The sequence below is a fragment of the Triturus cristatus genome, chromosome 10 (assembly GCF_964204655.1).
Source record: "Triturus cristatus chromosome 10, aTriCri1.1, whole genome shotgun sequence".
Lineage (NCBI taxonomy): Eukaryota > Metazoa > Chordata > Amphibia > Caudata > Salamandridae > Triturus > Triturus cristatus.
In genome coordinates, this window is record NC_140593.1 from 902,324,053 (window position 1) to 902,349,371 (window position 25,319).

At 48.1% G+C, this 25,319-nt stretch overlaps 1 protein-coding gene across 3 annotated transcripts in view; it reads left to right on the forward strand.

Moving 5' to 3' along the window:
- LOC146796212 (uncharacterized) overlaps nt 1-25,319 on the forward strand; it is a 403,367-nt gene that overhangs the window by 46,202 nt on the left and 331,846 nt on the right. For all 3 annotated transcript variants that reach the window (XM_085628712.1, XM_085628713.1, XM_085628714.1), the window contains exons 2-3: nt 2,475-2,601; nt 3,963-4,064. In XM_085628712.1, coding sequence (XP_085484838.1) covers nt 2,475-2,601; nt 3,963-4,064 — 229 coding nt within the window. The remainder of the gene's footprint in view (nt 1-2,474; nt 2,602-3,962; nt 4,065-25,319) is intronic.

Here is a 25,319-nt window from a genome sequence, read left to right on the forward strand (position 1 = left end):
CGACCACCCTTACAAATTAAGCACTGCAGACAAATACTTGGGCAGCTGATAAAGAGGTTACATTTAAAGTACAAGGATATCTTAACTTTGGAGATGGGTCTGCTTTTCAGCAACCTTGGATTGTGAAGTGGTTCCTACAGCAAATATTAGCATGGTGATTTTCTGCAGGTTCTGCTGATGAGTGCCAGGCAGAGTCAGCCACACATGCATAAAGACCTAGTCTCTGCACTCCACTCCAGCACTTACCATAACGCACATCACAGTAGACATTGCAGTTCTGTTGGGAGGAGATACTTTGGCACTGCAGTAAGTTACTGCACACAGTTACAGGAAATTGATTTCTCTTATTCCTGGACTGTATGTTTGTGAGCCTGCACGAAAGGGAGCAGGCCGCAGTGGTGTTCTCTGCTCTGGAACCACTTCTGCCAGTGCCGCACAACCTCCTGCCTTCCCCAGAGCTTAAAACCCATTTGTTCAAGGAGCAACATAATTGTTGCTTTTGCTGACCTGCCGAAGCTGATCTAGCCCCCCTAGGATTGTAAGAGCCATCTCTATATCGTTCTCACCACTCCGCAACAATGGTTATGGTTTATAAAAGCCTAATATAGACGTGCCCTGTGCATCTCCAGCCACTCGGAACAGTGTTCACTGCCTATGCCATGGCAATGTGTCCAACCTCCCATGGCCCATCATCACTTCCGCTCACTGCACCAATTTCGCACTTGCTTCTATCTCCTGGACACACGCTTCGCATCGCTCGAGGCCAACTCAACACGTGCTAAGCCGCTGCCTGCACATTTAACAGAGTTTAGCACAGCATGCCATGGACCGGTTTAAAAATGCTATATGCCTATGATTTCAAAGACCAGAATGCAAGATAGAGGCTGGAGAAGTAACAAGTGGGAAATCTCCTATGCATATCAAAGCCTAATTTATTTCTCAACCTCCCACCTTCTTCTTTCCCCTTCACAGCTTCAGTTGTTCTCTGCACTACTCTTAGTAGTCCCACATGAGTGTCTGTAGGGCAGAGCATTTTTAGGTCGAGCCTGGGCAGCGCATGCGCTGCTCTGCGAGGCATGCTGTGTTCGAGTTTGGAGTTTAAGCTCCGCCCACTCTCTGCCCATATTTTGTATTGCCTTGTGTCATTGTCCTTTGTAAATGCTGACTTCTGATTTGTTAATAGGCTTGTTTGTCCCTCCTTAGTATCGCATTATCTTCATTTGTAACCTCCCGTGAGGGCTGGCCCTTTTACTTCGGTTGTAACACGGTACGTCTTATTTAGCCTTTAAGCACTATTTTCTTCAATGATTTTCTCCTACTGCAGGCACAACATGCTTTCCTGCAACATTCAGCGGGCCATGTGCGCTTTCACTTTCCAAGCAGCCCGGGATACTGGCTGCCACTTCTTTGAAGTGAAATGTATTTACAAGAGTTTCTGCTATTGGCATTGTAAATGCTAATGCCTTTTATTTGTGTTTAATTATCAAAACCGATAAATAAAAAGCATTGTCATTTACAATGCCAATAGCTTAAACTCTCGCAAATGCAAGACCTATTGCATTGCAAATGCTTATTACCCTTGTGAATAGTGGGGCGGCAGATAAAGGTATTCTGGCTACCACAAATGCCATGAGAAACGACCCATAGAGAGGAAAAAAACTACCTTCGATGAGATCTTCACGGAGATCACCTTAAAAATAGATACTTGCATTGTACTCTATGCTGTACTCCCATGCAGGTCCTGTGCTGGACCTACCAAGGTGCCTCACAATTAGTGCATCTCCCTAGAACACAGAAATTCAGAAAATTAGGTGTGAGTACCACAAATATCGGTGATTACTGATAAATCTCAGAAGGTCTGACCCTGCAGGGTTCTCCAGTCCTGTTTACACTAAATAACTTGAAATGAGAGACGCTTTTATCGACTTGTTGAGGTACTGCCGGGTGCCCACCCATGTTGCGAAATTGTGGGACATATATTTTCAATAGTTTTGGCAAAGCATCAGAGTTTATAACCTTTTTCAAAAACATTCATGCAGTAGGTTTGATATGTAAGAGAATTCTGCAGCTTCCCTCAGGGTTTTTTGTTATTTTGGATCATCCGCTCCTCCTACTGTTAATGTTTCGTCGCTCTCATTCAGCTATATGTCTTGTCCTATATTCCTATAGTGCTATGTTTTCTAATTAAAACAGTGTTCTTGTACTGTTGCTTGTTGATAAGGTGCCAGGAAGCTGTTAGTCGGAGAGACTGACGAATGTGACATTTCAAATGCCTGCATCGCCTGGTGGAAAAGGGGACTCGTCAGGTAGATTGATTATGGCGAAAGGTCCCATAAAGGTGCCCTCCAATAAGTGCACGGATACTCTGTTTTGGTTTTTGCTTTAAAGTATGTTGTGTTCTGCTGTTCTCATCTGTCCCAATTGCCTCTTAGTAACTCAAGAGTTCTCCACATTTCCAACCCCCTTCCGTCCAGGTGTCCATGGCCTTTGAGGACGTGGCGGTGTATTTCTCGGAGGAGGAGTGGAGCGGCCTGTCTGACTTGCAGAAGGAACTATACACAGATGTCATGAAGGAAAATTACGATTCCATGATTTCACTGGGTAAGGAGATTTATCTTGCACAGCCCGCTTTCTGGAGTAAGCACTGAAATGGTTTGTGCCTTACATCCCACCCTCCACACATTCTAGTAGTAGAGAAGTCTTCTGTAGTTAAGTTTGTAGTTCTGATTGGCTGGTGGAGCGTGGAAAGAGTTGGGAAAAAGACAAGCGAGTCCAAGACCGGCCTCACTGAACATACTCTGCTAGGGTACTGTTGATATTTCAGGAGCACAGACCTGCCAGGAAATGCTTCCCTTTCCCCTTCACGTTCATCTTAAACTTGGCCGGTCTGTAGCACAGGCTCGTGTCACACACGTAGGCCCTAGTCCGAAACGGTCTCACTGGGGTTAAACTGATAATAGAACTTTGGCCCTTAGACAGCAAGGCTGGCTCTCACATTTTCGTTACACCTTGTGCCTCAACCAGCAGCTACTTGTTTTGTCTGCACTCGAGTCAATCCACCAAAGTCTGACTGTGGTTATTGGCTCCTTTGTTGATTTTGTTCTTGGTGTATCTGAGCAGTGTGTGCGTGGACTGCTGCAGTGACTGGTGCAATGTAAAGATGCCTAATCCTTATGGTAGATGATGATGCAATGAACTTTGCCTGGTAGGGTTTAAATGGCATCTTATGAAACCATTTGCAGAACCTTTATGGTTTCCTGACTAATAACGGGAATATTGAAAGGAGCCGTGCCTGTTCACTGGTCCTAGTGCAACTCCTCACTGATTGTGTACGATACTCCCAAAAATAAATGCTGATTCTTCTTGTGTCCTCTGGATGCCGCATCTTCTACCAGCTGGCATTCCACCAGATTGTCTATAAATTGACTCTAGAGTCCTCACCACACAAACGCTTTCCCATCTCCACTGACCATCCTTTGATCCCAAGTAAATGAATGTAAGCAAGAGATTCCTTCTTTAGGTCTCCAATATACTTACTTCCCTAAAGCTGCCTTGGAGAGATTTTATTTTTTACATACTAGTGCTTAATTTATTGGTGCTCTTCCAGGAGTCATTCTAATAAGTAAGGACTGCGCATCCACTGGCAGCAGTCACACAAAGCTTTGCATCATTCCATGCTAGGGCCACTGCGACATTCAAAAGGCACAGCTTCTGTATGAACAGTAGGGTGTCCCACAGCTGGTGTCCTTTGTGATGTCATAGTTCTTGTAACACGTGAAGCATTTCATGACTTTACTTTTGCATTTAAAAGAAGAGATGTCTTAAGATCAGAAGGTGCAACTATCGATTATTTGTAGGTTTCAGTGCTAACCTCTTGTATATCAGCGGCTAGGGGTTTTGATGATTTGGCCGTGGATGTTTTAAATGGGAGTTATTCAGTCTTGTGCTTTCTATGTAAACAGGATATGCAATGGTCAAGCCCGATATTATGCGGAGGATTGAAAAGGGTGAAGAGCCCTGGACCGGAGGACAGTGCACTTCCAGAGAAAACCATCACAACATAGGTGAGTGAGCCTCAAGTGGTGCATATAGATTGTGTAAGTGGGCAGCACTGCTTGGAGCTGAACTAAACATCGACTGAGTAAGACTTAACTTTGTCATGACTGCCACCTACATACAGTAGTATTTTCTATCTCTTGACATGATGTGCTTAGTTCCTTGTGGCACAGCTTTTCTTTTTAAAGGGCGAGGCACAAAGCAAATAAATACAGCTGAGTGTGTGTTGAAAGGACCCTTTACCATTGGGTATGAAGATTGCACTTTCTCCGTACTTTTAGGCAAAGTTTTCATCTGATCTGCAAAAACTGCTCTATTCCACAACAGTTAAATAATTAAATGCTCTTGTCTTCCTTAAGTAACGTACACTTGTTACACCTGAATGCCTTATTCTAGCCTTCCTAACAAGGACTTGATCAGAAAAGGAGTAAAGCGATCATTTCATGCTCTATAGCGCTATGAGAATCCATATCATATGAAATTTAAAGACCTACCAGAGACTGTCCAGAGAAGACTCAGCAAATTGGTGCAAGGGTTGGATCTGAATTATCATGAAGAGAAATTCAAGCAGATTAATCTGTATTGTTGAAGATGAGAAGAAGCAGAGTGGTTATACAATAGGTATTTAAATATCTTAAAGTATAGATTGAAAGGAAAACAAGGAGGAAAATAGGACATTTAAATACCTCTGGCTAATACCTGTTGAAGAGAAAGCCTTAGTATGGCCACAGCAAGGTGTCATGGTTTGCATCCTGTTCAGGGAAATGTGGTTCTTTAAAAAAGTTTTTTTTAAATTCATGAAAAGGTTGTATATCACCCTTCACCTGTAGTGATAGAGGTAAATTAGTGAAGAACTCAGAAAGGCTAAAGGTGGGCACAGGTGTAATCCTAGTGTAAGAACAAAGGGAGAGGTATCTACTAAGTAGATATAGGAAGCTGGCTCTGTATATGGTATACCAAAAAGAGATATACCGTGCAAACAGTCCAGATAGTTCCTTATGAGTGGACAGGGGCTTGCTGTAGCAATCCCAAGGTGCTCTTCATCCTTGGGGTTATCCGAGAGGAGTGTTAAACATCTGCAAAATATACTCATAGGCCATAAATGATGCATGCGACTCAATAAGGAGGTCCATACAAAATAAAAAACTATGTATATGTATATGTATATATATATATATGTATATGCCAGAATCGAGTTGATCTGGTACGTTTCAAGATGGAAATACTTTCAGTTTTCAAAACTTGACACAGTGCGATTTTCAGAGTCTGTTATGTTATCCAATTGGGGGGAATAATAAATACTGCATACAGGGAGAGTGCAACGACTTACGAAACCAATCTCCTGGACTTAAGGTGAGTTTGGGGCAAGTTCCAAGGCAGGACCAGCAGGTCACATCCAGGGGCTCTAGGGCGACTGGGTGCAGTGGTGCAATACAGCGTTTGGTGCCCAAAGTTAGTCTATGGGGATCGGTCTTTGGGAAAAGAGGCTGCAGGTTTGGACTGGGAGACCAGTCAGGCTGAACCTATAGGTGGGCTCCTGTCTTGCGATGCTCTGAGACGATGGGGCGACCTTTGGTCCTCCTCCTCCACGGGCCAGGGGCGACTGGTGTAGAGATATCTTTAGGCGTTGGGTTTTTGTCACCAGGAGCGCTTGCGGTCAAGGGGGCATGCAAACCGAGGCTGCAGGCGGTGTTGGTGAGTCCACAGTGAGCATGTCTAAGGTGAGCTTTGTCTATGGAGGGCTGGAGGACCACATTGGCACCGTTGGCCCACTTACACTCAGGCTAGGTGGCACGGTTGCAGTGGTGCTTTCCGGTGTCAGATGTTTGCTGTTCCGGAGTCCTCCCAGGTGTCTTTGTGGTGTGCCTGCAGAATGCAGGGGAGCAGCTCCGCTGCTCCAAGGGAAATCGTGCTTCTTGGGTGAAACACTTGCAGGTCTTCTTGGCTTTGGAGACACAGCAGCTGCAGAACAAGTCGTCTTTGGCGCAATTGTCAAAGTCAGCAGACAGTCTGCAGGGTTTGCTTCAAGTTAGTTGCTGGTCTTCTATTCTTGCTTCTTGTGACTCTTCACGTCAGTCTTCTTCATTAAGGTCAGTAGGATCTGATTTCCTGGTGCCAGGGGCTTACCTAAATACTAGATTTAGGGGTGTGTAGGGTAGTAGCCAATGGGCTTCTTACCTCCGGGGTCACTGCTCCCCCTATATGACCACTTCCTGTGGGAAGTGGGCATAATCCTCTCCCAGAGTTCTTAAGTTTGCCATCACAAACATGGCAGACTGAATTTTTGTCTTTACTACGGCCCATCTTAGGGGTGGGACTAGCCTGAAGGTGAACACACCTCTCTGACTACTAATTTTCTTACCTGTCCCGGTGCTAAAGGAGCCCTGGACAGAGGGGGGTCTGCATCCTCTGCTGTGAGGGAAGCCAGATTCTCATACTAAAGGGGGTTGGCTCTTTGATGCTCCCTGTCTTGGAATGCTAATTCGCAAGTCATCCTGTGGGGAGGGGTGTAACCACCCTCTGCCTGAGCAGGCTTTGTTCCTGATCTCCTTAGAGCAAAGGCCCTCATCCTTGGGGGTCAGGAACTCGCCTGGGTGGCAGGCTGTTTAAGACCAGTCACTGAGCACACCAGTAGTTGGTAGGTTTCCAGGGGACACCTCTAAGGTGCCCTCTTGGTGCCTGCATTAATAAATCCAACACTGGAATCAGTGTGGGTTTATGAATACGACATGTTTGATATCAAGCATCCCTGGTTTCAGTGAAGTCATCATGTAGCTGGGGGAACTCATTTTTACAAGTCTCCAGCACATGTTTTTTAATGACTTCCCTGATCACTTGTTCTGGCAGTAAATGGAATTGACCTGCACAGGGGCATATCTGCTCATGCAGATGCGCCCGCACATGTATTATAGTACTCCCTGACTTAGAGCTGTAAGGCCTTCTGTAGAGGTGACTTGCCTATACTGCATGCAGTGTCTGCTGGCATGGCACATAGGCTGTGTGCCATGTCGTATTTTCACTTTTGTCTGCACCAAAACATGCAGCCTGCAATGGCTGTCTGCATGAATTAGGTGAGGTGTCCCTTAGGGTGGCACACTATGTGCTGCAGCCCTTTCAGTACCTCAGGCCCTAGGTACCAGTGGTACCATTTGCTAGGGACTTGTGGAGGGTGCTAATGGTATAGCCAATTGGGGTGCAATTGCACAGTTTTGGGAAAGGGATCTGGCACTTGGGGCCTGGTTACAGGAACCTAATGCACTTCCAAGCAAAATCACATCAAAACACCAGGCAAAAAGTGGGGTGACCATGTCAAAAAGGGGCACATTCCTACAGTAGAGTTGAAAGTATTGCATCAGGTAGGGAAATGGACATACAAGGTATGTCCTGGGGATCCCACTTAGCTACAATATCTACAGCTCTGTAGGGTATGGAAGGTCCATGTGTCATAATCTGAGAACGTTTCCCTACTTTCGGCATAAGTACAAAAGGGCATTAGTGCACAAAATAACTAAAATTATTGAGACTTGTAGCTAGTTCAATACACTTTGGTTACAACTGGGAGGATTCACTTGCAGATTTACTACTGGCAGTTAAAGCTCTAGAAGATATCTAATGTACATTTTTCTTATAAAGCCCCTTTTCCAAGCACAATGGAACATTTAAGGCTAACCACAAAGTTTTAGTGGTCTTATGAACATGACAGAAATGAATGGGTATTTCATGAAACATTTACCAAAGCCTCCTAATGGGTCAGAAACATAAACATCAGGGGCTTAACTTCATAGTTTCTTCTGATTGTGGTGCTTCTTATGGATTTTGATGTGGCCTAATCTGCCTTCCCACAGAGTATTATTTTTTTATAGCTCATCTTGGTTTGTAAGAAAAGTAAGGCGTGTTGTTGGGCTCAGTCATGGCAGGGCGTTTAGTTTATTAGACTTGGGGCTCCATCAGTCTCAGAAATGCACTATAAACATGTTAAATACAATACAGTGGAATAAAGATAACTGCATTAAGTCATAAACTAATCTTAAAATGTAATGCCTGGGGCGTGGCCTGACTGAGCATGGCATGAGACTTACTTCGTCAGTGCTCCGGATCGTCGAGGCCTATCGACGCCATCTTCAGCATCAGGCCGACATTTCACCTTACCTGGCAGGCTAGGAGCCCCACTGGTCCTTTGACCCGTGGGGACATAGTGGGTGCCCAAGAGACCCATCTCGGCACTAGGGCAGCGTTCCTGTTGGGCGGCCTGTGTGGAGGCGCCGCCGTCTTGAGTGGGAGCCTAAGGGAGCGTTGATGTGGGCCCATGGCAGCCTGGCTTGCAAAAACAGAACCTGGAGCAATATCCTGGGTGGCCGGCAAGTCCGGAGCATAGGGGCCCTAAGCAACAGCGGACTCCCTTCCCCATAGGTATTGGACTGTGGAAAGGGGTTGGGAGCGTGCCCAGTGCCGACCCCAACACGAGGCAGCCCTGAAGCCCGGTGGCGAGTGGCAGCACCTGACCAGAGACACAGCACCGGGTCCTGCCGGCATGAGTAAGTGCGCCTGGTGGGCGACTTGCCCTGTGAGTGCCGGGTTCCTCCTGCACAGTCTTTGGAATCAGCGACCTGGTGGTGGTTGTGGCCTGGGTGAGATGCGGCCACCAGGGGCGCCTGACTGCACTGCTGGATGCCTCACTGTGGCCCCTCTGATTCCCAGAGGGAGTGTAGGCTGCCTCGGGAACTGCCTTGATGGAGCCAAACGGCTGACCACCGGATGCCTGCTACATCTCCACCTGGCTGTCAAGAGACAGCTGAAGTCCTGCAGCTGGGCCCTGGGTTGGAGACCAGACAAGAGGCCTGAATTGCACTGAAGGCCTCACACAAGGTGAACAGACGATCTGGGGTGGAAGATCCTGGCCCTAGCTGGTGTGTCCCTGCAGTCTCCACTCCATATAACAAACCAACGTATACCCCGGCGGTTCTTGCCCATTGGGCAGTCTGGTTGGGCCCTGCTGTGGACATTGCGCTCTGCGCCCCTGGAGGGACTCTCTGCTGCTGCACTTCACTGTTGGTACCTGCACTGCTGCCTGAAGCCCACGCTGAGCTTGTGAGGACAACGCCATCTTTCAAAGGAGACTGGTCCATGTCCTTCTGAAACAGCCACTTGTGGCCTGGGTGCTTTAGAGGTGAACACATATCCTGCGTTCCCTGCTATGGGCATTTGAACCTTTTCACCTCCTGGGGAGCTCCAGATATACTTCCTGAGAGTGCTGGCCCATATCATCGGAGGGGCTTACACCCCACCAACATCCACAATCTACAACAGCAGGCCCCTGCCATTAAAATCTGACAACGTGTCCCGGAGAACCCCAGCAGCATCCTATGCTCCACGCTCTTGGCCTCTCTAGCCCTGCACGTCACCTTGGCGTTGCTTCTGCCCTTGGACAACGCTGCTGGGGCCCATTATCTGAAGCTGCATTGCCACCTTGACTCACTTCTGTCACCCTGCCATGTCCCGCGGCAGAACCAATAGATCCACATCTGGTGCTGGGATTAACGTATCCGCCACCTCCCTATGGCACAAAGCAAACGTACTGAATATGGAGCCCTCATCAGCCAGCACGGGGTCCCCCCTTTGAGGCTGTAACATCTGCACCTCTCACCCAAGCCTAAATGGACAACTTCCTCCAGGTACTTAGAGCAGAGATTGGCTCCCTGTGAGAAAGTGGCTCTGTATATACTGTGCCCAAATAGGTACAGTGTGCACAGAGTCCACAGTCCCCAGAGGTTTGGCAGAGGCTAAAGTTAGAAATAACCTTTCTCTCTAAAGTGGTAGCTTGGTCGAGCAGTAAGGCAGTATCAGAGGACAGTGTAAAGCATTTGTTGTACACACTGAGTCAGCAAATGGTCTCACACACAATAACTGAACTCTAGGCCAATGGTTTATATAAAAAATACATATGCTTGTTTTATTTTAGAACCAACAATAGGTATTAAAATATACTTTCTCAGAATGAGATTCTTTAGGTAAATTGACTTTTGTAAATACTGGTTACAGGTTGTTGCAATAGGCAACACAATTTCAAACACAATAATGCATTGAGCTCAATGGAAGTTTTAAGTTATTTGCAATAGATTACTTTCAGGATTACTTTTGTAACTCCAGGACTGGATCCTAGATTCAGTCCTGGGACAGGTCTTAGAAACAAGTGATAAAAGTCGACTTAGTTACTGTTGTGATTTTTAGGCAATATGTTGCTATTTTTAAAGTTGACAGAAGAAATTTCATAGAAAACAGCCAATGACTCCCTATGGGAAAAAATTCTAGTTGCAGGTAAAGTAGGTTCTCGTTACTTCTGTAATTCAGTACTGGGCTCCTAGACTCCGTACTGGGACCTCTATCTAAAACAGGTAAGTAATTACGCTTTCGCAGTTGGTACGATTTTTAAAGAATATTTGAAGTTTGCAAAAATCGACACTTAGAAGAAATTTCACAGAAAAACAGTCAATGATTTCCTATGGAAGAAAATTGGGTTACTGGTAAGTACGGTTGTGAATATTTTTCAGGGTCAGTGCTGGGCACCAAGATCCAGCACTGGGATCTCTCCTAATAGCAGGTGAGTATTTTCGTTTTCGTTACTCGGTTGATTTTTGGTGAATATTTTAAGTTTCAGACACTCCACACTTAGAAGAAGAAATTTCAGAAGAAACCAGTCAATGTTACCCTAGGGAGGAAAATTGGGTTATCGGCTTTTGGGTAAGTACTCGAATGGCAAAGTTAAGGTTCTGGGCATAGACTCAGGGGTCTCTCAGGGTCAGGCAGGTACAGTTGTTACACCCTCAGCGGCACAGGGGCAGCTGGGTGCAGAGTGAGTTAGGCCCAATGTTATCCTATGGGAGGCAGGGGGGCCTTGGTTGGTGGCTGCTGACCAGCAGGCCACGCGGCTGTGGGAGCTGGGCTCCTGGTCACTTGCTCAGGGAAAATGGGGAAGTAGATAGGTGTAGAGGTTACACTGCCAGAGCCACTCGGGCGGCTGGGTGCAGGGTGCTTTTGAGCCTTCGGGTGTTCAGTGGGTTTCAATGGGAAAGCTCCTGGTTGAACAAAGGCTACAAGCTCGGGGACGAAGATTCTTCAGGTGCCACCACCACTTCGAGAGGTAAGTTGGGTAGTTGGAGGACAGGTAGGTACCCAGGAGTTGGGCACAGGGAGCCGCAGGGCGCCGGGTGTAGGGGTGCCTTTTGGTGTCGGGGAAATCTTACCCTCTGTTGATCGCGGTTGGGGGGGTACATGGTTCTGAGGCTGCAGGCGTCGTCAGGAGCAGCGAGGTGAGTCCTTGGGTGCCGGATTCGGGGTCACAGTCGCCGGGGGGGACGTCCTCGGGGTCTTTGTTCACTCCGACACAGGCCAGGCTTGGCGGGTGCAGAGTGTGCAGGGTTCGCGGTTCCGGGCTGATGCCAGGGGTTAGAAGCTGGTTTTGAGCGGAGCCTCTGCTCATGGGAGTCCCAGGTGCTTAGAGCCAAAAGGTAGCCAGGTCCTCCAGGGTTTGTGAGGTTGCTGGCCACAAGAGGTGCCGGGATGTAGCAGGAGCAGGTTCGAGGGTCGACAGGCCGGTAGGGCTGGGGCCAAAGCAGTTTGTGTCTTCCTCTTCTTAGCAGCTGCACGGCAGGTCTTCTTTCTTCTTGCTATTCTTTGTTTTTCGGAATCTGGAATCTAAGGAAGGAAGGTTCAGGGTGCCCCTAAATACTAGATTTAGGGGCGTTACAGGTAGGTAAAGGGCAGGGACCAATGGGTCCCTGCCCTGGGGTGGGTACACCCCCTATCCTGCCACTCTCCTGTGGGAGGGGGACAGTAGCCTAGTCCTGATTGGGCAGGGCCTCCCATCTTCAAGATGGCGACGCCCGGAGATGTGCTTCACCTTGCCTCCCCCACCTGAGGGCTGGGGTTGGCAGGCTGGCACATCCCCTGTCCTTATTTGGGGTTTCCGGCCAGGCTTCCCACCAGAGTGGGGGTTTAGAACTGGTAGGGGCCAGTTGCTGAGTACAGCAAGTGGCCTGGGGAAGCTCACAGAGGCGGCATGACTTTGAAGCTTCCCCCTGTCCATCCTGGGGGAGGAGACCTAGCACCTCACCCAGGATGTGCATTGTTGCAGGCCCAGGAGAGCGGGGGCTCTCCTACCCAGGGGTCCAGCAACATGTCTGCTGTGTGGCAGCCTAGGCAGCCTCCCAGACTAGACGTGGATTGTAGGTTAGGTTTCAGGGGGCATCTCTAAGATGCCCTCTGGGGTGCTTGGTACATTAAACCCGCACTGATGCCATTGTGGGATATAATGTGCTGAGAAGTTTGATACCAAACTTCTCAGTCTTCAGTGTTGCCATTATGGTGCTGGGGAGTTTGTGTTTGACGAGCTCTCGGCACCATGTACTCTTAAAGGGCAGCACTGCACCTACAGTGCCCAGGAATGGACCTGGGTACTGTGGGGTACAGGGCTCATGGTCCTGTGCCCACCCCACTGGCCTAGGGCACCCAGCTAGAGGGGTGGCTGATGTATGCCAGGGCAGTGTAGGTGGTGGGCATGGCACACAGGGATGTGTGCCATGTCGACTTTGTTTTGTCTTGTACCCAGACACTCAGCCTGCAAGGGCAATGTGTGTGTGTTAGGGTACAGGGCCTCTAAGGGTGGCACAATGAGTGCTACAGCCCTTAGAGGCCTTCCCTGGTCACAAGGCCCTGGGTACCTAGGGTACCATTTACTAGGGGGTGACATGTGGCCAGGGTTTGCCAAATTGGTTTTGAGATTTTTAGGGAAGGAACATAGGCTCTGGGCACCTGATTGGCAGGAGTCCAGGGCACACTCAAAGTACATTCAGCAAAAAGTGGGGGCATACCATGCAAAAAAGATGGCACTTTGTCACACTCCCTCAAGTCTGAAATCAAGTTCTGCATCCATGAGGTCAGGCGTGATCTAGTGGGGCTTGGGGAATGAGTTAACGACCTGGAACAAATGTTAGACTGCTGCACAAAAGGCCTGGAGGCCCTCTGGCGCCGAATGGCGAACCTGGAGGGCCAGCAAATTGATCTTCAGCTGAAGCAAGAAGATACTGAAAATCGCGCCCAGAGGAACAATATACGCATACAGGTGTCCAGAGGGGCATGGAGGGCTCAGACTTGGCCTTTACAGCTTCCCTCCTGCACGCCATCCGGGGAGATCCAGAGGCCTCTCCTCTGGTACTGGACAGGGCACATAGAGTGACAGTGGTCCCGAGACTTTGTGACTTTCCCCCGACATCCTCACGCAGGTGCACTTTTTTCAAGAAAGAGACAATTCTGCAGGACTCTCTGAAGAAAGCAGATTTGCTGTACAAGGGCCACACCGTCCTGCTATTTCAGGATCTTGCACCCATCACCTTACGAGACTGCAGAGACTGCCGGACGGTCACCAACGAGCTCCGGGTGTGCCACATTTATAACCAGTGAGGACACCCCTTCGCTGTTACGTTTGACTGACCGGGAGGGCAAACGCAAGACCTTACTTAAGCTGAGGGAAGACCTCCGCCTTCTGAATGTATTGCCAACTTTGGCAGGGGTGGGGGGGTGTCAGCCGCCCGCCCCCAGCTCGTACAGCTTTGCGCCCGTGCTGGGCAAAAGTAGCCCCCCAAGAAAACTTCTGAAAGCAACAGAGACCTCCTGTCCCATGAAGCCATGAAAGAAATTATGTACCACCTCCCCAATTTAGAGAAGCCCTTCACCCCCCACCTTCCTTCGACATCTGGATCAGTCTAAGAAGCCGGGCCTCGTGTAATGCACCCTGCGGGGGATTGTTGCTGTCCTCCAGCATGTCCATCTTCACTGACTGATCGCCTGCCTGCTGAACAAATTTCTGCCATGCTGTTATGCTGATCTTCAGGGCCCTAGGCGGGACACAGCCTGGCTTCACCCTGGCCATGTGCTACTTGGAACACACTGTACTTTCTCACTCCTCTCACGCACTTCCGTGGACGCTGACTTAGCCGGGGTGAAAGTGCAACCTACTACTGGCCCTGACAGTTGGAGGCCCTGAGGTCTGGATGGCCTGGAGCCTGCAGTTGCCATAGACCTGTTCCACTGACCCAGACCATGGCGGAGTGAAATCCCCTGTATGGCTTACGTAGTCTTTCATTGGCCCTTGGTCAGTTGTTTTGCCCTGGTTGGCCTTTGCCTCTTGTTCACATTAACATGCATTTTTATTTCTCTAGGTTGCCTGGCACCCCTGGGAAACATTTCCCACCCAATACCCAACCCATCGCACATGCCATAAACCCCTCTCTCTTACCATAGGCAACTTGCCCCTCTAATTTGATTGCTTTTTGTTTTCCACTATGACCATGGGTCAACGGGGGATTACCTATTGTCTCTCCGTTCCACTTGGATTGTCCCTGGCAATTCCCATAACATCATCTACACTTGCCCCATTGGTCTATTCCATTTTCCTCCCTCATGACCACTGTCTCCGGTATTGAACTCCTCACTCTCCATGTGCGGGGGCTCAACACACCAAACAAGAGAAAACAGGTATGGTGCTATCTCTTCCAGCAGAACGCTGATGTTATTTTTCTGCAAGAAACCCACCTCCGACAACACTACACTTCCCGCTTGGCACGTCCTGTGTACCCCAACTGCCACTGGGCATATGCCTCCACCAAGACAGCTGGAGTTGTGATTTTTTGTAAGGCTACCTTCTGCTTTAAGGTTTTGCAGGTGGTTCGGAATGGGGAAGGGTCGTTTCTTGATGCTAACGGTTGAACGCAGCTCACAAATCCTCACTCTTTTAAATGGTTATACTCCCAACCAGGCCCAAGATGCTTATCTCAGGGGCTTGCATAAAGACCACTTGTCACGGCATGGAGGGCATGTGGTGATGGGGGGGACTTCAGTCTGGTCTGGGACCCTGACCTCGACCGCAGAGCAGCCTCCTTCCAGGGAACTGATGTCTGCTGCTCTCAAACCTGACATCACCGATATGGGCCTGGTTGACGCATGGCGATATCACCACCCAGACACCTGGGATTTCTCATTCTTCTCACATGTTCGCCAGTCATACTTGTGTATCGACTACCTCTTTCTCATTCACTCCCTACTCTGTGACCTGGACACTACCCTCCTATCGAATATTTACATTTCCGACCATGCACACCTAGAACGGACTTGGTCTAGAATAGGGAAAATAACTCAGTCACGCCAGCAATGACTCCTTCCCTTACAAATACTGCACAACCTGTTAAATGTTGTGGACATCCAAAAGCAATAACAAACTACTTTTAGCTCAACACACACCCGACATCTCGGCACATACACTATGGGACAGGTTCAAAGCCACCATTAGAGGTGCAATTACTACTAATCTATTGCCCGGGCACTGGAGGCCAACTGGCAGCTGACATCAAGGACCTGGAACGTCTTGATCATTTTGTCCTGTCTCGGCTCAGTAAACTGCACCTGGCTTTGCTAAAGGGCTAGCTATGGGCTCATTACACTAACAAAGCCGAGTGCTCCTTGCTTGCCCTCATACAAAATATTATGAAGGCAGTAATACGGTGGGAACCCTCCTGGCACATTCTTGGGCTCCAGATTGTGAATGGCTCCTGGGCAACCACAGAAGCCTCAAAACAGGCATTCCGCGACTTCCGGCACAGTGTTTACAATGGCAAAGATTCCCCTCAGTATTCTCTTGTCAGCTACCTTTCAGGCTGTAGGTGGGAAACACTTGACATACTGCACTCTGAGTTGCTTGAAGCCCCTATTTCAGTGGAGAAGCTCCAACGCACCCTGAAAGCCCTTCCCCTTGGCAAGACCCCGGGTCCCGATGCTCTCCCAGTGCTGTATTATCATAAATTTCATCCCCCAACTACAAGAGCACTTGTTAGCTCTGTTTAACACCTTCACACCCACTTCGTGTCTCACCCCCACTATGTCTGTCATGTAAATTCCAAAACCGGGCAAGGACCCTTCCCTTTGGGCCTCAAAGCTGTCCCATTGCGATCCTAAACACGGCCTCAAAACGTTTTATACTAAATTCCTAGCAAATCGGTAAACACCCTTGCTTTTCTAACATGGTATTGATGCTGCCACAAATTTGGGGGATTGGTGTGCCCAACCTCCATGAATATTACTGGGCAGCCCATCTATGCTACATCTCAGAGTGGTTTGTGAGGGATAGCGACAACCATTGGTTCCATATGGACTAGGTCGTGGCTTGTAGGCCCCTCTGGGATTTGGTGTGGCTCCCCAAAGATGTGAGACAGCGGAACCTATATCTCAATCCCTACAAAAACCATTTTGGAGATGCAGGACAAAGTGGCCTTGAAACAAGACCTTACCACTTTCCCCTCGCCCAACACCCCCGGCACGAAATCCGGATTTCGCGTCAGCCCTACATCCACACTCTTTCAGCCATTGGAGAGAGGGGGACTGCTGCACTCTTGGGGACCTGTTTGAGGACGAATCCTTTAAGACCTGACCAATGTTGACAAGAGTTTTACCTTCCTGCATCCACTAGGATACATTATCTTCAGCTCTCCCACTGGGCCATCTACCCATCCAACGCACAGGGTGTGGCATGCCTGCTCACCGCCTTTGAGACCTTTGTTCCTGTCTTTTGACGGAACTCACAGTCTCAGCCCCCGCACATACTGGGTTCTTTAACACTCCACCCCATCCAACCCACATGAATACTAAACACAATGACACTCGGATGTTAGTGAAGACTTAACTACGAAACAATGAGAACAACTTTGGCGTGATATCCCTCCAATACATAAATTCATATCACAATGCAAATCTGCATACTAATTAATGATACGGTGGTACCACAAACCTGTGCACGTACGTATGCCTCTCCACCACTCTGCTAGCATTGTTTGGCGGCTCCAGGAGAGTTCTTACACATCTGGTGGTCCTGCCCAACCATCACAACCTTTTCGAAAGAAATTCTTATTCACATAAAGGGAACAGTAGGTTTTCCGCTCCCGAAATCCTACTCTACGGTAATCTTTGGTGTCTGACCCCTGCTCTTGCAAGCCATGACTCATGCAAAATGGCACCTAATTAGCCACATGTTGGGTTCTGGCAAGCAACTAGTAGCTCTACATTTGAATCAAAACCATGCCCCTCAAATAGTTACATTTTACACACATATGTGGCAAGTCCTAGCCATGGAAATTCTAGCTCATAAAATCAACAGCACGGAGGGGAAATTCGTCCACACTTGGCAGCCTCTCATACAATACTTTTCGTGACTGGAACATTCATGTTTCCCAACTCCGAGACTCCATGCATTTGAACTTATTGGCTGAGCCCGCATGTCAAACCCGAACAGCATGTCACCTCTCTCTAACCCATGACTCTCCCTCTTAGGTCCTCATGGGATTAGTGCATGCAATGGATGGATACTTTCAACCTGGAGTGAAATGTCCTTTTTTCAGTGCACGTTACTGTTTTTTTTTACCCCTGTTGCTTTGAATGTTCTTTTTCGGAACATTCTGAACTGATAATCCCTAGGCTCCTTTATGCCCTTTGACAGCCCTACTACTGCAACAGAAATGTGAAACCACTATAATATTATGGCTGTGGTCTTTGTCGGAGTAATGTAATTGAATACTGAAACCTTGATGTTTTCAAGGTGTATGCCTTTTTTCGGTCTCGCTAGAGCCAGTGCATGCGCTGGTCTGGCGAGACATTTTAGTAAGCGGGTTTTTAAAGTGCTGCCAAAGGCAGCCACCAGCTTGCTGTTATGCGCACAAGCGCGCATGCCTTGCTCCGCCTCTCCAGTATTCAGTTGCTTGTTTAACTTGCAGCGCGAGGCACGCACGCTTGTTTAACTTGAGGCGCGTGCGCGCGATCTTATTTCCGCTCCGTGCTTGTCTTGTCTTTACTTCGCCTCATTTCCAGCCTGCGGTCGGGTGCGCTTCACTTCCTCATACTAAAAGTAAAGCTCTCTGGACTCACCCTCAAGTCACTCCTGAACACTCCTGAGCCTCCTCCTCCTCCCTCATCGCTTCTATAGACTTCCCTGCACTATACTACCATGAGCCCGGCGCGGGTCCTGTGGGCAATGGGCTTGACTCGCTGTAAATTGGTAAAAATTCTTTTTTAGAGTTGTGCTTTGTGCTGTGAGGACATTGTGCAGTGCTGTTTTCGAAGCAACACTGGTGCTTTGGACATTCTATGTAAATTAAGGTAAGGCCAGCGCGAGTTTCCTTCCATCTGCAGCTGCGGCCAATGCTTGTTGTCTATAGCAATAAAGCCTGCACGTGCGTTTTCATATTTAACGTCCGCCTTTCCAGCATTACTTCCCACTGCCTGCACGACTGGCACCTTCATTACCAATAGTTACTAAAACTTAGCACGTAATTAAAAATAAAAGGTTATTTACGTCTGAGTTTCTGAGCACAAACCAAGTCTCGCCTCCGCAGGTAAACTGTCAGTATCGCAGTCTTTGAACTTGCGTTTTCTTTTGACGTATGCAAAATGGCTTCTCTGGGAAGTACGCAAGCACTCGCTCTAAATTGGTAAAAACTGGACATTCCATGTAAATTAAGGTAAGGCAAGCGCGAGTCTCCCTCCATCTGCACCCTGTGCCGCCTCTTTGTTCAGCCTGCCCCAGGAACATTGCTTAAAACCCCTGATGAGGTGTTGAAGTGCTTTACGGACAGCAGATAGCACGTTACTCCAGAACCTATGAGAGTGGTGAGATCATAAATAAATTCTTGATAATGATGAAGGTGAAATATCTAAAGATCAACTATGCAACACAAGTCCCTAATGCTGATGAAGTGAAGCGATAAATCATCAATAACTTACCCTTGAGTGTGTTAAAACGGCAATACCAAATAGCGGTAGGAGTTAACTTCCAAGTGACAGGCTTGACCTACCTTCTATGTTAGCAACTGAATAAATTAGACTTCTGTGCCTGCCAGGCATTAAACCCTTAGCATTAACAAAGAGGCACCAACCATGTTTTATCGGGGGAGGGGGGGGGGGCATAAGTTTGGATTCCATCTGGCACCTGTGCTAACTTCAGTAGTTGAGGGATCTGCAGTTAGATGGAGTATGAACCAGAAAGAACATTACCAACTGTAAATAACTTGTTTATTTAGTGCAATTATTTTGTGTGTGCAGTTCATTTTGTAGCAGGAATGCTTAGACAGTTCCACTGGTAGGTAGGTAGATGGCTCCAGCATTTGTGTTCATAGGGTTGCTGGGAATTCAGTGGAAGGAATCCGAAAGTGAAAAACCTCTTCACACAATTTACTTGTGAGCATTACTTCCAGATGGGCCACAGGGAGTTCTGAAAGTCTGTAGTAAATCTGAGGGTATTTTTTTTCTGAAAATGCTGTGCTACTGCAGCCATGAAATACATCCAGAGCACCAGTTACATTTAGTTTTGTAGACACAGGAAGCGTAAGCGATATGCCCAGAATCACGAGATGTTGAGCCGACGCCGAGTTCCTCAGTTCCAGTGTGACAGCTCTGGCCCTTACGCCACATTCTTTCCTCCTTTCCTGACGAGCCCAGCTATTAAACGTCCCCCCCCCCCCCCACCCCCGAGTGTGAATGCACAATTTTTTTAAAGCGCTAACAATAGAGAGTGGTGATGCATTCTCCAAAACTCCCTCAGATGTACTGGTAAATCCATGCACAGGATCACACTGTTCTGTCAAGTGGGGAGAGGTGCGCTGGGATTGAGAACAGGGTTTCCTATGCCAATAAACTCCTCCGACTTGCGCTGTGACCGCTTGTACCCAAGGATTGTACTGGCTACAGCCTGGCAGACACCTACCACCCTCCAACAGGAGGTTCTGTCTCACATACCTCGCGTCTTTTCTTTCTCCACCTTGCTGTCTTTGTCCAACAGACCAAAGACCTTGCTCTCCATCACCTTTTTCTTTTTACCTCGCGAAGCTCACATCTTGCCTCCCGCCACCTCTTTCCGCAGACCTCATGCCTTGCCTTTCCTCACATGTGATGGTCTGCCTCGCAGACTCTGAACTTCCTGTCCCTCACCTGTTTGTCTCTGTTTAAGAGACCTTCTCTCTTCCCTTTCCTCGCCCTCTTCTCTTCTCTGCTTCTAGCCAATACTGTGCCTTCCCTTCCTCACCTCTCTATGGCTCTCGAAGCGCATACCCTTGTCTTGCGTCCCACCCTGCCATGCGTTTGAAGGTTACTTCCACCCCCATCACTCTCATCTCTCCCATGACATCACCAACGGCCATCGCGACCGGCACCCCTGCGCATATGATCAACCCGCTCACCATCTCCGGTGACTTTTGGCACACTCTCAACCAAGACATCCTCTAACTGGACATGGAAATTGTTTTAGCTGCGCCCGCTTGTGATATATGGGGTTCTGGGCGCTAGGCCATGGACGTGCAACACATGAAACTAGAGAAATTCTACTGGTTAAATAAAAATATCAGCTGAAACCATCACACCCAACTTGGCAACAATAATCAGATCCGAGGTGCAACTGGGACCAACATGAATAGCTTCCAAAGAACATATGTGCTAGTAACTGGATCCTGTAGAAACCTGTAGAAGGTCTGCCAGGGTCAACAGTCACAGGTGGGCTTCATCTAATCGTCTATACCTGCTTTCATTACCCATATACCTATATATTGCTGATAACTCACTTTCCTATAAAGCGCTTCAACGCTGAGCTGCACACGTTTTCAACCTTTAGCTGGATCGAGTCCTTCCTCTCAGGAAGAAGTCAGAGGGTATTGTTGCGGCCTTTTAAATCGGAGGAAAAACCCCTGTCTTGCGGTGTGCCACAGGGCTCTGCCCTCAGCCCTCTGTTTTTTAACATCTATCTTGCCCCACTGGCCGACCTGGTGGAGTCCTACGGAGTCAGGGTGGTCTCCTATGCTGATGATACCCAGCTAGTGTTTTCCTTTAGAGACCACTCTGACTCCGCGTTCTCCAACTTCCGCCTGTGCCTCAACAACATCAGTGGTTGGATGTCTGAAAACCATCTAAGACTCAATGCAGACAAGACAGAGGTGCTGTTTTTTAACCAGAAAAACTCCATCCCATCCTCCTGGTGGTGGCCCGCGGCACTTGATCCCGCTCCCTCTCCCGTCCACTCGGCCCGTAACCTGGGTTTCCAGTTTGACGACTCCCTCTCATGCAAGACTCAGATTAATAAAGTGACCTCTGCCTGCTTCCTGAAGTTGCGCATGATTAGAAAAATACTTCCCTATCTCCCTCTGGACTCCCGCCGTACTGTTACCCATGCCCTCATCACGTCCCACCTGGACTATGCTAATAGCCTCTATGCTGGTGCTCCCCAATACCTGATTGACCGGTTGCAGATTATTCAGAATGCGGCGGCCAGACTGATTGGCAATATTCCCTACCGTCAATCAGTAACCGCATATCGTAAGGAACTGCACTGGCTACCTGTGGCCAGCCGTATCCAGTTCAAGGTCCTCACTCTCACTCACCGAGCCATCAATGATCGCGGACCAAACTATTTGAAAAAACGTGTCTCAATATCCGGTTCCATCAGATCTTTGAGATCCAATGACCTACGCCTTCTGATTTCTCCCCGTTTCAGACTATCCAGAATGGGTGGCAGAGGGTTCAGTGTAATTGCGGCAAAACTATGGAACTCACTGCCAGTCGATCTTAGATTCTGTCCCTCCGTATCCATCTTCCGGGCCAGACTTAAAACTTGGCTCTTCTCTGGACTCTGATTTACTACGCTACTTCCCCTTCTTGCTCCTCTCCTCTCCTTTGGAGGTTCAGGTTCTAACGCCGGGACACCCCTTCGGGGGTAGCTGTGCGCTCTACAAACTACATAAAAAAAAAAAAAAAAAAAAAAAAAAAACCTTCTCTTGTAACCTGTGAGACCAGCATGCCTGTGGTTCCGTGACATCATCTGGGGCCACTGGGCGGGTTCCACCGGTGCTTCCCCAGTCAGAGGGATAGTGAACTGCTTGTCCATGGACCTGACGGACATCGCTCACCAAAGGCTGCAGAGAGCTGGGCTTGTCCAGGCAGGGAGGCACGAGGCTTGTCTCACAGATGTTATACAAAATATAATGTGCCAACATGGGCTTCCGCAGTCTCAAAGCGCTTTGAGAATTTAATAAGCATTGGTATTGCCAATAGGTCTCGCATTTTGGACCTTATATAAGTATTTAGTTATGCAGCACAATATCCTTGGTGCAACAACATCAACTGTTGCAGGGCTAAACACTTATAAGGTACAATGTTTAGCCATGCAACAGCTGATGTTGTTGCACCAAGGATATTGTGCTGCAAAACTAAATACTTATAAGGTCCCAAAAGCGAGACCTATTGGCTATGCCAATGCTTGTTTACTTTGTTGTCTTCGTATGATAAAACTGTCAATAAATAGATGTTCAACAAAATGTAATGCCTGTTTAGGGCAGCCATGTTGAATCCAGGAAATGCCAGTGTGCTAATGAGTACAGGACAAGAACATTTGTTAATGAACTGCCTTGGTAATGATTCTGAACAATGAGATAAGGCACCATCTAGCTAAAAGGCTGTCTGGGTGAGCTGTAGGAGCATTATGTGGAGAAGTGTGGCTCAATGGTTAGAGCGGCAGACCTCGATGCAGAGCACTGGTCCGGGACCAGGGTTCGATTCCCGTCGCGGCAGGGTCTCGGGCTACAAATTCCGCGGACCGGATATTCTCGCCTCAGTGCCTATTCTAATCATGGGTCCCACGCTGCAACTCTGGGTAATAGCTTGCTTAATCTCCACAATGGCCCCAACAGCGCTGGGATGCCTGGCTTCACCCTAGGGATGCCCAGGAGTGGACATTTCACAGGGAAAAAGCCAGGAAGGGTTCCCTAGCGGTATGAGTACAGCACCGGGAAACCCCGAACCGGGGTAGCTGTGCGCTATATAAGTACAAGCACATTTACATTTACATTTTATGGGCAAAAACAGACCTTTAGGTACTCTTTTTGAAAACCGGAGTAGACTCTTGATTTTGACATTCGAATAGTGTTACTGTTTGGAAGTAAAGCTGACTTCAGAGGTGGTACATTGATGGGCTCTGAGGTGACGGTGATATGCAATGAGGGGAGCGTTTGCAGGGTGACTACTTCACTAGAAAATGAAAAAAAGTCTGAGTCTGCCACTGAGAGAAGACTGCATTGCAGAGAATTTGCTAGAATTTAATACAGCAAAAAGGAGATTGCAATAAAGTGTGATCGCGGTGAAAAAAGATAATGGTTGATTCTGAAACACTGTTTTACATAGCCCTATAAATTATTTCAGAGTCTGCCAGATTGACACATAGAGAAGTTAAATGACCTAACAAACAAGTTACTTACCTTCAGTAACGCCTTAATTGGTAGAAGCTATTTAGCCTCAGATTCTTTACTTTAGAATTTCTACAGGCATCAGACTGGATCTGGAAGATTTTCGAGCAGTACCCCTGCGTCTTGGTAGGGGATGTTGTTTAGCTTCACGTCTGCTGTGCTTGAAGACACATACAAGATACCTATATAGATGATACTTTGTCGCATTGACATCAGTTACTTTTGTGACTTTCCACTCCAAGAGCGCGGAGCCACAATGAGAACTGACCATCTGTGTGGAAAAGACTAAGGACTTGAAAGTGTCACTTATAGCTTAACCCGCTTGCAGATCTGGGAGCATGGGAGAGTTTGTAAGGAATCTGCAGCTAGATAGTCTCTACCAGATTAGGCGTAGTCTCAACCAGATTAGGCGTTACCGAAGGTAAGTCGCTGGTTCATCTGATAGACTATTCTAGCCGCAAATCCCTTACCTTAGAATAGATACTCGAGCAATACCTTCCCCGGAGGTTTGTCTGTGAATCCAATTGGACCAAAAAGTCCTGCAGGGCCGAACATGCAAAGTGCCCATCATGACGGACTGAACTGTCAAGGCACTGATGTTGTGTGTACATGTGCAGTGATGTCCATTTCGCCGCCTGACAGGTGTCCAGTGACACCATGCGCTAACCTAGTGATCGCAGTTTTGGCTCAGGTGGGGGGAGCCTGCAAACCCTCAGGGGGCTGTTTCTTGGCCAGTGTGTAGCAGACCTTAATGCACAGGTTGATCCATCACGAGATGGTCCGCTACTGCACAACTTATCATTTTTGGCTCCATAATAGCAGACAAAGAGTTGATCAACCACCCAGAACGCTATTGTTCAGTCAAGGTAGAACGACAACGCTGTTTTTGGGGTCCAGATGGTGGCGACTCTTCTTTGGAAGGGGGAGGCAGAGCAAAGAAGGTAGGCAATATGCAGGCAGACGTGTTTAAGGGGTAGGTGCTTACAGGCAAAGCACCCGATAGCAACCCTCTGTTAAGGTGCTGGCGATTACGTGTGCTAGCCTATAGAGCAACTTATCACTGTAGACTAGGTTGCAACAGGAGCGGCCAATCAATTGAGCTTTAGCCACCTTGTAGTTGAAAACAAGGGTGGTACGCTCCCACTGAGCAGGGTTCGTGACTCATTGACGGTCTCTTTTTAACTTGCTTCACTGGTCCTGAAGAAGCACCAGGGATCGTTTTGACCACTTGGACGGCACGAAAAATGTCGACCTGAAGTTACTGCTGCACATAATGCCCCATCAGTAACATATGACCTACGGGTCTTTTTAACCTGGCAAGGGAACCCTTATATTAAAACTCCATTCACTTTGGTATCCCTTAGCTAGTTTTAACATTCACTCACTCGGGCATTTGTTTTCTTAGAACCCTCCATCTCACACCCTCACTCATCATACGGCAGTACCAATAAAAGATCTCCGCCAAAGCGACCCCTCGGGCGACCCGTAGGGCATTTCAGTGCCAGCCCAACGAGGAGCAACCGCCTGATGATGAAGCATGACATGCTTCGGGTGTGTGAGGGGATCAAGAGACAAGATTTGCGCTTGCCTGAAGCATACAGGGTTTAAACCTAGGACCCCACTCCTTCTGTTGCTTGTTTTGAGTGACTATTGCACCCAATCCTGGAACACCGTCCCCTGTTTGAATTGAGATTAACATAGGGAGCACGGCTACTGGACCATAATCAGCTCCCAGGCCCCCCTCTCTTTTGATATACAAGGTGATGGTTTGGCCTACATGAAAGGGTGTGCACAACCGTCAGAAGGAAGGAAGCATGATTCCGAAGAGCCCGCTTTAAACCAGCTCTTTGGGCAAAAGGTGTTATAAGGGGGGTGTACAGAGCAGGCCTGCAGTTCTTTGGAGAGGGTATTCAAGGTAATGCTCTGGCCTACATAAATAAAAGTGAC